Source organism: Gallinula chloropus (assembly GCF_964237585.1).
Source record: "Gallinula chloropus genome assembly, chromosome: 4".
NCBI classification, from domain to species: domain Eukaryota; kingdom Metazoa; phylum Chordata; class Aves; order Gruiformes; family Rallidae; genus Gallinula; species Gallinula chloropus.
In genome coordinates, this window is record NC_140088.1 from 5486462 (window position 1) to 5499864 (window position 13403).

At 53.3% G+C, this 13403-nt stretch overlaps 1 protein-coding gene across 1 annotated transcript in view; it reads left to right on the forward strand.

Annotated features, from left to right (window-relative positions):
* LTBP2 (latent transforming growth factor beta binding protein 2) overlaps positions 1–13403 on the forward strand; it is a 72113-nt gene that overhangs the window by 37401 nt on the left and 21309 nt on the right. The window contains exons 8-10 of the mRNA XM_084262661.1: positions 1071–1173; positions 9646–9720; positions 12992–13114. Coding sequence (XP_084118787.1) covers positions 1071–1173; positions 9646–9720; positions 12992–13114 — 301 coding nt within the window. The remainder of the gene's footprint in view (positions 1–1070; positions 1174–9645; positions 9721–12991; positions 13115–13403) is intronic.

The following is a 13403-nucleotide window of genomic DNA, read 5'->3' on the forward strand; positions in this document are numbered from 1 at the left end:
GGAGGCTTTTGGCACCCACGGGAACACCTGTGAGCTCTCTTCCCCCACAGCAGCTTGTGCTCAGCAAGACCCTTGTCTGGGCAGCCTGGGACTCGCCCCCTTCCCCCACTGCTCCCCAGCCCTTTTTTGGGGGGGGCTGCTCCTTTTTCCCCAACCTTCAGTCATTCCCCTCCAAGCAGTTCCTAGCGGGACACCTTCTTGGCCATTCCCAAGCACATAAACAAGATCAGCCTCTGGGTCTGGAAAAGCCCCGCTCCTCCATGGGGAGATGGTGGTTTTCTGCCCCTGGGAACAGCTGATGATGCACAGAGATGCACACAGACACCCGGATGGGGCTGTGGGAGATGCTCAGGGGGTAGCCAAGGGGTGTGCTCACACCTCGCCCAGCCGGGGTGATGCCGTGTGCCCAGAAGAGGGTGAGGAGCCCAGCGGGGAGCGTTCGCCTCTCCCCGCTCGGCTGCAGCCAGGCTGATCGGTATGTGAAGCGCTGGGCAGGCGGCCACGCGCGCCTGGACGGGGGCCAGCTCCGGACTGCAGGCCGCGGTGGCTCCGCTCTAATGCGGAAGCCTGTAATCCAGAGGGCCTTGCCTAGGGGGTAGGGGGGGGTGGGGGGGTGAGCAGGGCAGGAAAGAGAGACTTATTAAGCAGAGGAAAGTGCCTGAGCGCAGGCTCCCCGCCGGGCTGGAGTGGTGCACCCACTTCGCGGGCTAATCAGCCAGGCATGGGGCTGATCCCAGGGCTTTGCGGGATGATATCATCTCTGGTTCGTCTCCTGCTCCGTTTGATGTCCCCTACCACTCCAAGGGGTGCCGTTGAAGGAGTCTCGCCTTCTTCTGTCTGCACAACTGTTTACTGTCTTAAACCACATCCCCAGCCCTGCTGCATCCTGGTGGGGAGCTGAGCCAGGAGGAATGTGCCAGCCCTCGACCCTTACACCATCATCCCCTTAGCTGGCTCTGCCCCTGCTCCTACCCTGTCCCTGCCCCTGCCACGCCAGCCTGCCACAGCAGATGGGTGCACATCCCCTCCCCATCCCACAGAAGCCTGATCCTCTGCTTCTCTCTCCGCAGTGCACCAACCCCCTGCCAGGGCTGACCAAGCTGGAGGACTGCTGCGGCAGCGTGGGGCTCTTCTGGGGTACAGACCGGTGCCTGGCCTGTCCCCCCCGGCCAGGTGAGTGCTGCTGCCACTCGGGACTGTGTTGAGTGCTCAGCCCTCTCTGCCCAAACCACCCCTGCAAATCCCTGGTGCAGCCTCAGGTTCCTGTTGTGCCAGCCCTGCTCAGAGGGAGAAACGGGAAGAGTGGCCATGATTTCAGGAGGAGCAGTCCTAGATTGGTGGAGGAGGCTCAGACTTGGCCCTATAGAGTTACGGGCTTGCTCTGGGCCTGACATGGGCTTGGCAAGGGCTCTGGAAATAACACTACATCAAACAATTGGCAGGAGCACACCCGGAGTCTGTTCCAGGGGCACGGGCGTCCAGCTCCATTTCTGCTGCACTCAGGAGCCAGATAGAATGATCCAGCAGGAGATGGGGATTCCTCAGCCACTTTGCTTGCAGTGCTCTGTAATGGGCACAACCCCTTACACCACGGCCCCCATCCCACATCCCAGGGGAGTGACTGTGCTGAAGGACTCTTTGCTGGGAGCAGCAGCCCCATGGGCACAGCAGCCGGGTCCAGTGCAGGGCAAGGTGCACATCTCTGGTGCCATGCAGCCAGGGAGCTGCTCACTTCTCCCCAGCATGCTGGTCCTCTTTCACCACTGCCTGGCTGCTCATTCACATGCCTTTGCTGTACAGGAGGAGTAAATTAAACAAACCCTGTCCTCCAGGAGACTTTGACCCCTGAGAAGATTGGAGGTGTCCAAGGCAGCAGGTTTTGTGCAAGTGTTTTCTTGGTGCCTTCTCACTGTGCCCAGAGGCTGTCCCCCTTGCTTGCAGGCATGCTCCCAAGAGCTGTTTGCATCTCATTCTCCCTTGATTCGGTTCTTCCTCAGCCAGGGGTAGGGCCTGCTTGAGCCAAATTCCTCACAATCACAGACGAGGTTGTCAGCATCCTGGAACCCAGCACAGATTTGGGGAGCTCTGATTGCTGTCGTCTCCCTGCTCTGCACAGCTCTGCTGTGGCCCTGAGCCACACTGCTGCTTGCCTGCCCTCGTCTGTGTGCCAGCCCCAAGGCAGCCTGGGGCACATGTAGTTATGGGGGCGACCATGGGACCAGCACAAAGCAATGCCCTCACCCAGGCCTTGGCCCCCTCCTCTTCATCCCTGACCTTTGCATTCCCAGAAACAAAGAGCTTTCTGCCCATCTCACAGCAGTCTCCACAGTTTTTTGCCCTGTCTGCCTGTGATCCCACCATTAGGAAGCAGGGGAGGCTACTTAATGCTTCAGTTAGGCTGAAGAAGGCTGCAAAACCTCTGCAACTCCTTTCTCTTTCTCCATGCCAGGATGTTAGGTATCATTTAGCAGCCAGAGCTGCAGCAGTGATTGCTCTGCTGGACTTAGATCTTCAGGCTTCAAAATGTCTTTCTAATCCCAGCTTCCAAGACATGAAAACAGGTACAGAATATCCTCCTGTGCTCAGCCATCCAGTAGAGTAAATGCCCTTAAGAAAAGCCTCTTAGCTGCCAGTTGGTCCCAATCCCACAGCTCAGCACATGTCCTGTGTCCCAGCAGCAGCTGAAACTCAAGGGAAGTTGTTGCTGCTGGTCTTCATTGAGCGGACAGATGCTTGTCTGGCTTTTTATTTTTCAGATTAATTCCATGGGGATATTAAAAATGCATCCCCATGGGTCTTCCATCTTCCTGTACCACACAAAATTCCCACTCTGAGTCCCCCTGGCTTTGGGCGATAAAGTTCCCCCTTGGAGACCAAATGGCTCTTGTTGATTTTGGCAGGAATTCAGGCTAGTTTAAGGGGCTGTTTTCATCCTCTTTAATCGTGTGCAAGTATCTTCCTCCTTTGACTACTTGTGACCGACTGCCCCGTAACTAGCCCCACATGCTGGAGACCACACAGTGCAAGTGAAGGAAGACACTCAAGACGCTCAGTGGAAGCAGCCTAAGGGAGGCTGGCTCTTGTGAAGTGAGAAGCCCAGGTGGCTGGCATGCTTTTCTCTTGCCTGCTGTCTTCACAGACAAGAGAGGAGCCAGGGAAACAGTCTTTTCTCCATGACCTCACTGCACTAATGGAGCTGCCGACCTCTCACTGCTCCATGCCTCCTCTGCCAGGGCTCCCAGGTCCATGCCTGCCCAGCATGAAGGCATGGCTCTGCATTATTTCTGCCTGTAGATCACACCCCATGCTCACATCCCTTCTGTCTCTTGGTCTTGCTGGCCCATCTTGCGCTCACTCAAAGGCGCTGGGCTGTGGTTCAGTGACCTGGTGTCTCGTGCACAGAGATAACATGTCCAGTGGATGCTTCCAGCTTTCTTCTTGGCACTGTGGTCTTCGGAGAGAACTTTTCCTTGCAGTTGTGTGTCCCAGGGAGGCGTGCACCAGAGCAGACTTGACAGCACTGGGAATTTAATTCCAGCAACCAGAGACAGAAATGGCAGAAACTAGTTCAGTGTAAACACTTACAAATGTACAGAAGTGCAGCCAGGCAAGAGCTAGACAAATGGAGAACTTGTTTGGATTGACTGTCTGCCCGAGACACTGATTGTTAGTAGAGTCTGGATACGTCCGGATGTCTCCGTCGACTGCAGCTTTCATGTTCAGTACATGTTTGTGTGCAGAACGACATCAGAGGAGAAGAAGAAGAATCAGAGGCAGGCATCTGTCTGAGAGAACCTGCCATGACAAATCCCCACTGGGTTTTGGGTTTTGCCCAGCATCAGAAAGCCAAGGCGCTCGAATTCTTTGTCTGCATCCTAAGGAGACTTTGTTAAAAGCCAAATTCAGAGTTCAGGTAAGGATGGGGTTGACCTGGCCAGGACTATCTGTAGCGGGTGTTAATTAGGCTCTGAGGTTTCCTTAGGCTCTGCTCAAGGTTTTGGCTGTCTTGTTTGCCCCTGGGAGGGTGTATATTGTCAAGTGCCTTCAGGGAAGTGAGAACAGAGGTGGGCATTCAAGTAGGCAACAGTAGAAGTCACTGAGAGTTTGCTGTTGTTTGTATAAGTGAGAGCTGAGGATGGGATCCCCAGGGTATTTCACAAACAGCCCTAGGAGGAGGAGGAGAGCTGAGAGCTTGCTCTTCCACCTGCTGGGATTAAGGCTGTGACCCAGCCCACAAAGAAAGAGATAACCTGGAGGCGGGGCCCTGGAGAGAGGCAGGACACCTGCATGATGTCTTGCAGCTGCAGTCCTTCAGCTCTGGCTGGGGATGGCTGGATGAAATGTGCTGCCCTGCATGATAGGATAAATCAGATGGAGACATCCAGTAACCCTTCTGGGTCTTCAGTAGGTGGAGGAGGTGATGGAGCACATGCTGAAAGGCAAGAGCAGCTTGGTAAGAGGATATGGGAGCTGGAAACTAAAACTTGGAGAAGACTGATGGTGAGAAAAGGCAACTGGAGACTGGGGAAGCAGCTGAAGCAGAGACACTTGGACATGGCTGGGAGGAAGCTTGAAGACCAGCAGGGTATTTGAGCAGTGCTGGTGAGGAAGCTGCACTGAAGCAATGTCCTGTCCTGTGGCAAGCTCAGGATGTGGAGCTAGTAGCAGGTACACTGCTGGGCAAAACTACTCCCCTTTACCTGCCAGACCACATACTTTTTTTAGGGTATACAGTGGCCTGTGGAGAAGAACATGCTGGAACAAGGCCATGAGCTGGACCATGCAAAGTAAAACTGACAAGGTCCAAGCTCCAGGTCAGCACAGACACTGTTTTTTCTGAAGCCTTGTCCCTCCTCAAGGTACATGAGGATAGTGGAAACTGGTAACAAGAGATTTTTCAAGAGGCAAAGTGAGGTGCAAGTGAGGTGTTCTTCTACCCCTGACCTGTCCCTGAGACTACACACCTCTGTGATCAGCAGCACTCCAAGAGAAGCTCATTCCTCTCCTGTACTGCTCAGGAGCTACAAGCATCACCTTTCTGCAGGGGTTTGGAGGACTTTCTGCCTGCAGCAGTAAACCCACATCTTCCAGGTGCTGGTTTTTCAGCTCCTGCTGCCCCTCAGCTCAGACTGCAGTCAGCCTGAGCGTGGGCTGGGCTGTGCTCACCGCCGATCCTCCTGGGCTGCTTTCTCTCTCTCCTCCTGCCTATGGGTTTTAACTGCATTAAGAAACAAGCCTTTGAAGGCTATTGTTTTGTTTTTATTCCCACTCCCCGTGTTTTTTCAAGTTTTTTGTCCTAGAGAAACGTCTGAATTTCACTGGAAAGTTGGATCCTGTGATGTCTGGCTTGGCGGCCGCGGCGCTCCCCAAACAGACCTCCCACCGTGAGAAGGGGTGGCAGCTCACCCATGGAGCCGCCCTCACCAGAAACACCACAAGCCCCACGCTCCCCTGTGCTGTGTCAACACCCCCCCCACCTTGGTCTGCCCTTGTTGAGATCAGATTGGGAAGGATACAGGGAAAAATAACACCCTGGAAATATGGAAAGGAGGCTGTGAAGGGGGAGGGTTCTGCTGCCACTACACCATGTGCCACGGGGAGTCTGTTTGGGACAGGAAAGGAAGGCTAGAGGTGGGGGAAGAAGCTGGACCCTCTGCAAGGCTGTGGCAGTACTTGAGCACTAAAAGCAATGCTTAACCCCAGGAAGTGCAGCCTTCTTCTGCAGCGTTTTGCCCATGGGCTCAGCACACCGTAGCACAGTGTACAGAGATATCTTGATCCACCTGGAAGCCACTGTGGAAGCAGAATTAGGTTTTCTGTTGAAATTACCCCAAAGGCCAACAGTAATTACCACAGTCTTTTTTTTCCTTCATGCATCTTTTTCACCTTGAAGGTGTTTATTGACTGTGAGTAGAGCAGAGGACTTAGTTTGGTATCAGACATCAGCACTGGCACGTGCCCTCCCTACCCCTGCTACCCTAGCCTTTGTTGGGGCATTGGAGAAAGTCTTGCTGCCTGCAACAGACAACTGGGAGGAGAGGAAAGGAGTTATGGCAGATCTGGGCTGAAGGATTTGTGTCCTTTCCCTCTTGTCCATTCTGCCTGGGAATTCAGCTTATCCCCACAGCCACATCCCTGCCTACTTCTTGGTCTGGCATCTCCAGTGTGTTTACTGTTTGGAGGCTGCTGTGGGGTCTGAGCTGCTCTGCTGTTCTCCCAGTGACTTCAGCAGCTGAGGTCCTTTCTGCAGTGGAGGATGCTCATCTCTGCTTACCCTAAACCAGGGCCATGTTTGACTGGATCCACCACTCCCACCACTCCAGATGCCACAAGACCATTCATTCTGCCTCCTTTCATCTCCCATGTGCTGTAAAGCAGAGGTACCACAGCCACCTGCATGCTCTGTGCCCACTGTGCCCCTGATGCCCAGGGTCCAGCCATGGTGGGGGTTCTTCTATGGAGCTGATCCAGGGCTCACAAGAAATGTCTGAGAGTCCAAAAAGTGGCAAAGGAGTTCATCAAGGCAAGGTTTCTCAGAGAGATGCCTTTTGTATGATAAATGGAAAGAGCTGAAAGAAGTGGGCTGGCTTCACTTCTCATCTGACCACAACCTTGCCTCTTCCCCTTGTAACACAGCGACATTGGCTGGCCCAATGCAAGGTATTAGCTCAGCTACAAACCTCACCCAGGCCCTTGTGTTTACCACCACTAGAAGTGGTTTTTTTCCACTTCACCCTGAGCCTGAGCATCTTCATCCCATCTCCAGGCAGTGTTTGAGGATCCAGGGCCCTTGGGTAGAGCCTCCTCTCCTGGGAAATGATGGAAAGATAGCCTAGCTCCTTAAAGAGCATCCTGCAAAGTCCCACTCCCCAATTTCTGTGTATTCATTTCCCATCTAAGTCTGCTCTGCTCCAGTATTGTTCTAGCTGGGGACAGAGGTGCTGGTGGGAGTCTTGGGCTGTGGCTGCTTCGTGCTCACCTCCTTTCTGGAGCTGTGGGCTTACTGCATGTCCTTTGTGTCCTTTGTGTGAGCCTGGCCCTGCCAGGAATGCCTGGTGCCTGCAGAGCTTGCAGAAAGCAGCACTGGGCACTGGGATGAAGCAGAGCTGGAGGGAGCAAATGAGGAGAGCCTGAGGAGGAGCCCTGGTGTGCAGGTACCTGGTAAGCACATTGCTTCAGCACAGCACTCATGGGGCTGAAGAGCCCAGGAGGCACTTGCATCAGGAGCCAGAGCTCCCTGCTCTCAGGAAGCCTAAAATCCCTCTGCCTGACAGATGCAGCTCAGCTGCTCCATCCCCAGCCTCAAGCTCTGAAAGAACCCCTTCCTGGAGAGAGTGTAGACAGACAGACAGACACAGGAGGCCAGGACCCATCCAGCTGTGGATGCTGACAGATTTGTGCCCTCTCTGATCATCAGATTTGGCTTCCAGAGGAATACTCTCCAAAGCCAGTCTCCCACTCTTACCAGCTGCGTGGGAGAGGGGTGGGTGCTGATCCCCGGTGCAGGAAACTCAGGTGTCGTTGGCTGTTTTTTCAGGGGGTTTTGTCCACCTCTGCTGCAGTTTGGCAACATGAGAGCTCGCAGAAGGAAATGGTCCTCTGCTTGAGTAACCAAGTACAAAACTGGGAGTTAATAGCGTACATCCTCCTGCAGCCACACGCTGTCTTCCCTTGCGGCCAGGTCCTGGCAAGAAAGAGAGCAGGCTCCATCCAGTACTTCAGAAGCTGTATTGGTTCCCCTTGGTACAGAGAGATCTGCTCACATTTCACTACAGTGATTCTTTCCAGGGAATGTGGGTTTCTTTGCAGAATTAAGACAGTTGTCCACAGCCTCACGAGTGATTTGCTGTGGTAACGAGCTGCAGGTTGCTGCAAACTGGGGCTGTCCAAGCGCTGAGGTGGCACAAGACCTGCATGCTTACCCCCCCCACCCCATCACTGGTGTTTGCTGCCCTGCCCTCTCTCCAACAGCATCTGGTGGAGGGGTGCAGAGGGATCTGTTTCTCTGCAAAGGCTTTTCAGAGAGAGAGTGGGGCTCTGACACATGTCATCGCTGTTTGATCTCCGGCGTGCTTGGCTCCCCATCCGAGGCCTTGCACATCACGCTGCTGCTTCGTTTGACCGTCTGTTATCACATCGTGCTGAGGCTTTCAGATCCTTCCAAGCACAGTTAATGCCTGTCAGCAGCCCTGAGCCCACAGGCTGCGTTGTGGGAGGACCTGGAATCCCACCGGAGCGCTCAGCCTGGAGCTCATGATCCAGAGGTCGTTTTTCCCTTCCCAGAAGGTTGGAAATGTACCCAGTGATCCCCATTATCACCAGCAACCCTAACATCCAGCTATTTGTAAGCATCTCTTGCTTACAGTTCATGACTAAAGTGTTGAAGGGAGTGAATAGATATTTTTGTCTTAGCCATCAGACTATTTCATCCAGCCACTGAAGATCTCTGCACCCAGAAAACCTCATAACTTCATTTAATGTACCTGGGGAAACCAGGCTTCCTATTCTCCTGCCTGGTAGAGGCTGGTGAATGACCTGTTCTCCTATTTCCCAAGCATCTTTGTCCTAGGAGGCTGGTCCCTAACTTTTGCCTTTCAAGAAGTGTCAGAATGGCTTTTAAACTGCCTTATAGGGTCAAAGTGTCCAGGACAAACACTTCTGGACACGCCTGTTCTCGGCCTCCCAGTGCATTGCTTGTGTTCTTAACCTTCACAGGCTCTTTCTGACCATCTCCTGCCACGAGGACAGTCTCAATTTGTCCCCAGTTCTCAAAAGCTGTAATCCATTAGTAATCTGCCAGATCCTCAGTGTGGCTATTGCCATGGAGGGCTTTCCACATATGTCACCAGGGTGTGAGCTACTGATGCCAGGCAGGAGGAATTTGAGTGGTGGGAGTACGACTGGGCAGCCACTTAGCTGTTAGATGAACTTCTTGTTTCCAAGTGCACAGTCCAGAAAATGAAAAAGAAACCCCACCCTGGGAAAACCCTATCCCTAGGCAAAGCACCCTTCTTCCTACCCCACCCCATGCTTACTCACTTCCCAACCCATCACCTCCTGGATTCCTTTTCCCTTGCTCCAAAATATGGTGCCTAAATTTGACCTCCTTGGAATTTATGGGCCACATTTTACTCACCTTTAAAAGGTGTGGAGATATTTAATTGTGTGGGTTACAGGCCATTTTGAATCCCACAGAACTATTTTAAGCAGCAATTTGAAATTTTCTTTGAGGAGAGTGCTCGGGCCAGGAAATTACATGCAGTAAGAATGAAGGGGGTCAAGTGTAATAAACAGGCCCTGGGCTGCTATTACAGAATCTTGTCAAGGACTGCTGTCATTCCTTTCACTCTGATGCCCCTTGTGATGTGCCACCTGGCTGTCCAAGCCAGCCTGGAAGGAGCTGAGGTGACACAGGGATAGATATGAAGCACCACTGGGTCACCAGGTTGGCATCTACCAAGCAGCAGAAGACACTTCTTAGGAAATGTGGCTGCTCCAAACCTTCCCTCTGCCTTGGGAGTCATCAGAGGCCCATGCAAGGCAGACTTAGGGAACCTTTCCCCTCAGCAAGGAGGGCAGAGAGAAGGTAGGATGCTAATGGCTGGCTCTACTACTGGTTTCCCACACCCTTTGGTTTCTTTCCAGCACACCCTGTGATTGAGAACGGGCAGGTGGAGTGTCCCCAGGGATACAAAAGGCTGAACCGGAGCCACTGCCAAGGTAAGGATGGTGCTTTCATCTCTCTCTCTCCTTCCCACATCCACTGTCAGGGCTGTCATTATCTACACAGGTAAAATACATCTAACTCCCTGATACAGATCTGCAAGGAACACGACTTGTAAGAGTCTCTGTGCTTTCATCAGGACTGAAGGAAATCCAGGTAACTCTGGCTACATGGCCCAGCTGATAAAAGAGTCAGCATGTAGCTGGGCTGGCAGAAAAAACCTCACCTCTCAAGTCCTACTGACCCAGTAAGGACCTAAGTTGCTGCTCTGCTAAGAGTGAGTGTAAACCCACTTCTCCTGTAGTCTGAAGCAACAGAACTTCTGTTGCCTGAAAACATTTGGGAAGGTTGTCAGCTCGTTCAGTTGTTGATTTACACGTGGGAGAGTGCCCTAACCTCCACTCCTCCTGTTCTGAGCACGTCACTGGTGCGTGCTGCCAGGCTGCCCTGCCTGCCCCACGCTGCTGGGTCTATCAATTCCTCACTCCTGTGGTCCCTCAGCTCCACGTGAAGGAGGCATGATCTCTCTGCTTGTCTCTCTGTTTCATGTTTATTTGGCATCTTTTGGACCCACAGTACTTGTGTTTTTCCGTGCTCTGACTGAATTGGAATTTTACTGTTCCCTTCTTGTGATTCATGATAAGATGAGAAGTGTCATCTCAAAGATGCAGCAGGGAGCCTGGGCCTTGGCCACGCAAACCCAGGGCTGGCAATCCAATGACTCATCTCTTTTAGCTGGGACTTTCCACCATGCTTACTTAATTAATGATTCAGCCTCCCCCACGTTGTCCTGGGGGAGAACTTTCGACAGTGCAATGGCTTCTATTCTCCTTGGTGCTCAGATCTCATCCCTTACGCAGCCAGACAGTGCTGTGAGGAGCTACCAGAGACACTGACTGGGAGTCAGAGGAGCAGAGCAGCTGGAGGGACTCATGTTAGCAAGCAGGGATCTGCAGCACCTGCTCTGGATTTGCACTTCCTCTGGAGCAGGAGAAGGCCAGAGGAGCAGAGGGACATGGCAGTGTGGAGGTGTCTAGGAAGATGTTTTTACACAAGAAAAAGCATGAACCAGAGATTGGTGCCTCATCAGTGCTTCTTTGCAAGCTGGGCTGGAAAAGTGCTGTTCTGCAGGCATTCAGCTGCCTCAAGGTGCTTTTCCCATCTCTGCTGTTGCAGCAGGACATGTGTCAGGAAGCCCAGCACCTCACTTCAGGGTCCAGAGTGAGCAATGTAGCTGACAGACTGTGTGAGAAACTACACGGAGCCTCCTCCTGCCAGCCCAGGTAGGAGGGGAACCAAGGGGATGATGGTTCCTGAGGCCATAGGCTGGAGAAGAGGAGCTGAGCTGGGCAGCAGCTTTGCTGGCACAGATGAATGACTGGAGGTGGGCTATGACAACAGCCCTCTGTCCTGTTTTGTTTGAACAGAAAGGTTCCTCTCTTGTGCCTTCCAGCAGAGGATCAAATGGTTAATCTTGGCAAGATCTCCTTCCCTTTTCTTGCTGCATCCCATTGAGCAGGAACAAGGTGGCAATGTGTCTGAGTGCTTGGCAGACTCAGACAGGGAACCTCCCAGTGCTGCTGGGAGGAAGGATCACACTGGAAGACGTGATGTGGTTGCTAGACACTAGGCAGAGATTACCTTGGAGGCTGGCTGTGGTAAGGAGGTGTGCATGCACTGAGGCCACTGCACAGGACAGGTATCTGTATGTAATACTCTGTGTCTGTTGCTGAGCCAGGTCCTTCCTGCTCACCAAGCACCAGGGTAAACCAGCCTGCACCTTTCCACCACAGGCTGCCTGACCCAGCTGTTTCAGAGGAGCACCAGCAGGCTTGTCTGGGGTGGGAAGAGGCAGTTGAGGCAGCCTACAGATCTTGGTTTGTGGTCCCTGAGGGCTCTTCTTGTGTGCTAGCCCCATCCCTGGCAGGCTGCAGGAGTGTGTGGCCCCCAGCGTGCCTGCCTGCTTCTGTTCCCGTGGGGATTTCCACTGAGGGTGGGTCCTCTGTTGCCAGTGGACTAGAGGGAGTTGGACTAAGGCTGGGATGTGGCCCTGTTTTAAATTAAGCTCATAAAGCCCAGCCCTTGGTGCTTGTTTGTTTTGTGCTTTCCTTACTCTAATCCCTTCAATCCCTTTGTTTATGTGGAGGACAAACACTTCATCCAGTTGGAGTGTCGGAATGACATGGTGGTGTAACCATGCCTGGGAGTGACAAGGATGAGCTCCCAGGCTCCTTCAGAGAGCCCATGCCTCTTCTCTGAGTGGGGCTCCCAGTACATTTGGGGTCTGCCCACTAGTTGTTCTCATGAACTCTGTCCCAAGCTTAGTACAGGGCAAGAAACGATGACACTACACAGCCAGATCCCACCACTCCTTGCTCTGCTGCACATCCCTCTAGCACTGGTATTTCCAGTCAACTGAACATCATGGCTGGTCTTGATGGTCCCTGTATCTCAGCCATGTATGAGCCAGCTGGTGGGGGGAACAGGGAGCACCTGTTCAAGTTTAAGAGCGCAGCACTGGGGAGGAACTCTGAGGTCAACAAGTCTGAGTTCCAGCTGTCGTAGCTGGCTCTGTAACACCCCCACTTCCACCAAGCAGTGATGCTTCTGCTCTGAGGAATAAGGTGGTGCTGGGAAAGGTGATCCTGAGCCTAGCTGCTCTCAGTTATGCTCTTCCAGTAGCTTTACAGTAAGCCAAATGGGTGAACCTTCCTGAAGGCTGTCTGTTGCGTGCTGAGTCAGGGGCAGAGGCAGAACTTGAGGCAGGCCTTCAGCTTGTTGATTCCCCACTTGCTCAGCCTGCTCCTAGAAGAAGACATCACAGCAATGAGCACATCATCCCTCTGCCTCTGGAGGGGATCAGTCACTGCTCTCCCTGTATGCCAGCATTGAGTTCCTCAGCAACCATCCTCTCTGGATCGTGGCTACATGAGCAGGACCAAGGAGTGGGTGAAAAGACAGGACTCACCAGTCCAGGCTTCTAAACAACAACCATGATGCCTGTAAGAGTGACCCTGCTGGGGTGGGCAGCACACTGTAGGTGCCACATCTTGTTTTCTATGAGGACCTCAAAGCTGAGCAGTCAGTCATGAGCCATTCCTCCTGCTGCAGGTTCTGCACCACGGCTATGACACTACTGTCACCACGGAGGTCACCACCACGCTGCTCAGTGCAGAGGCTGCCCCTCAGTCCATGGCACTGGGCAGGGGGTTGGTTCAGTTCACCCTCAGCTTCCACACATCTCACCAGGCTCTCTCCTGTCCACAGATATCAACGAGTGCTTGATGCAGGGACTATGCAAAGATGCTGAGTGCCTGAACACCCGCGGCAGTTTCCGCTGCACGTGCAAGCCCGGCACCATGCTGGACCCGTCCCGTAGCCATTGCATTTGTAAGTGCTCTGGGGAACCCCTCACTTTGGGCAGCAGGACCCCACAGCTGAGTGGAGGCTGCAGCACGCTTTGCAAGTGCAGTTGAGTTACCCTGTGCTTATCTATCTGCAGGATGGGTCCCCATGCTGCACACCCCCTTCATGCATTGTTCTTCTCCATGGGCATCTCATGGCCCCTGCAGAGCCAGGAGGAGATGTGCCTGTGGCAGCAGAGGACACAGTCTCCTGGGTTGAGAGAGCTCCCATAGGAGCTGGGTTTGAGTGCTCGTGGCACTGCTGGGGGGATGAC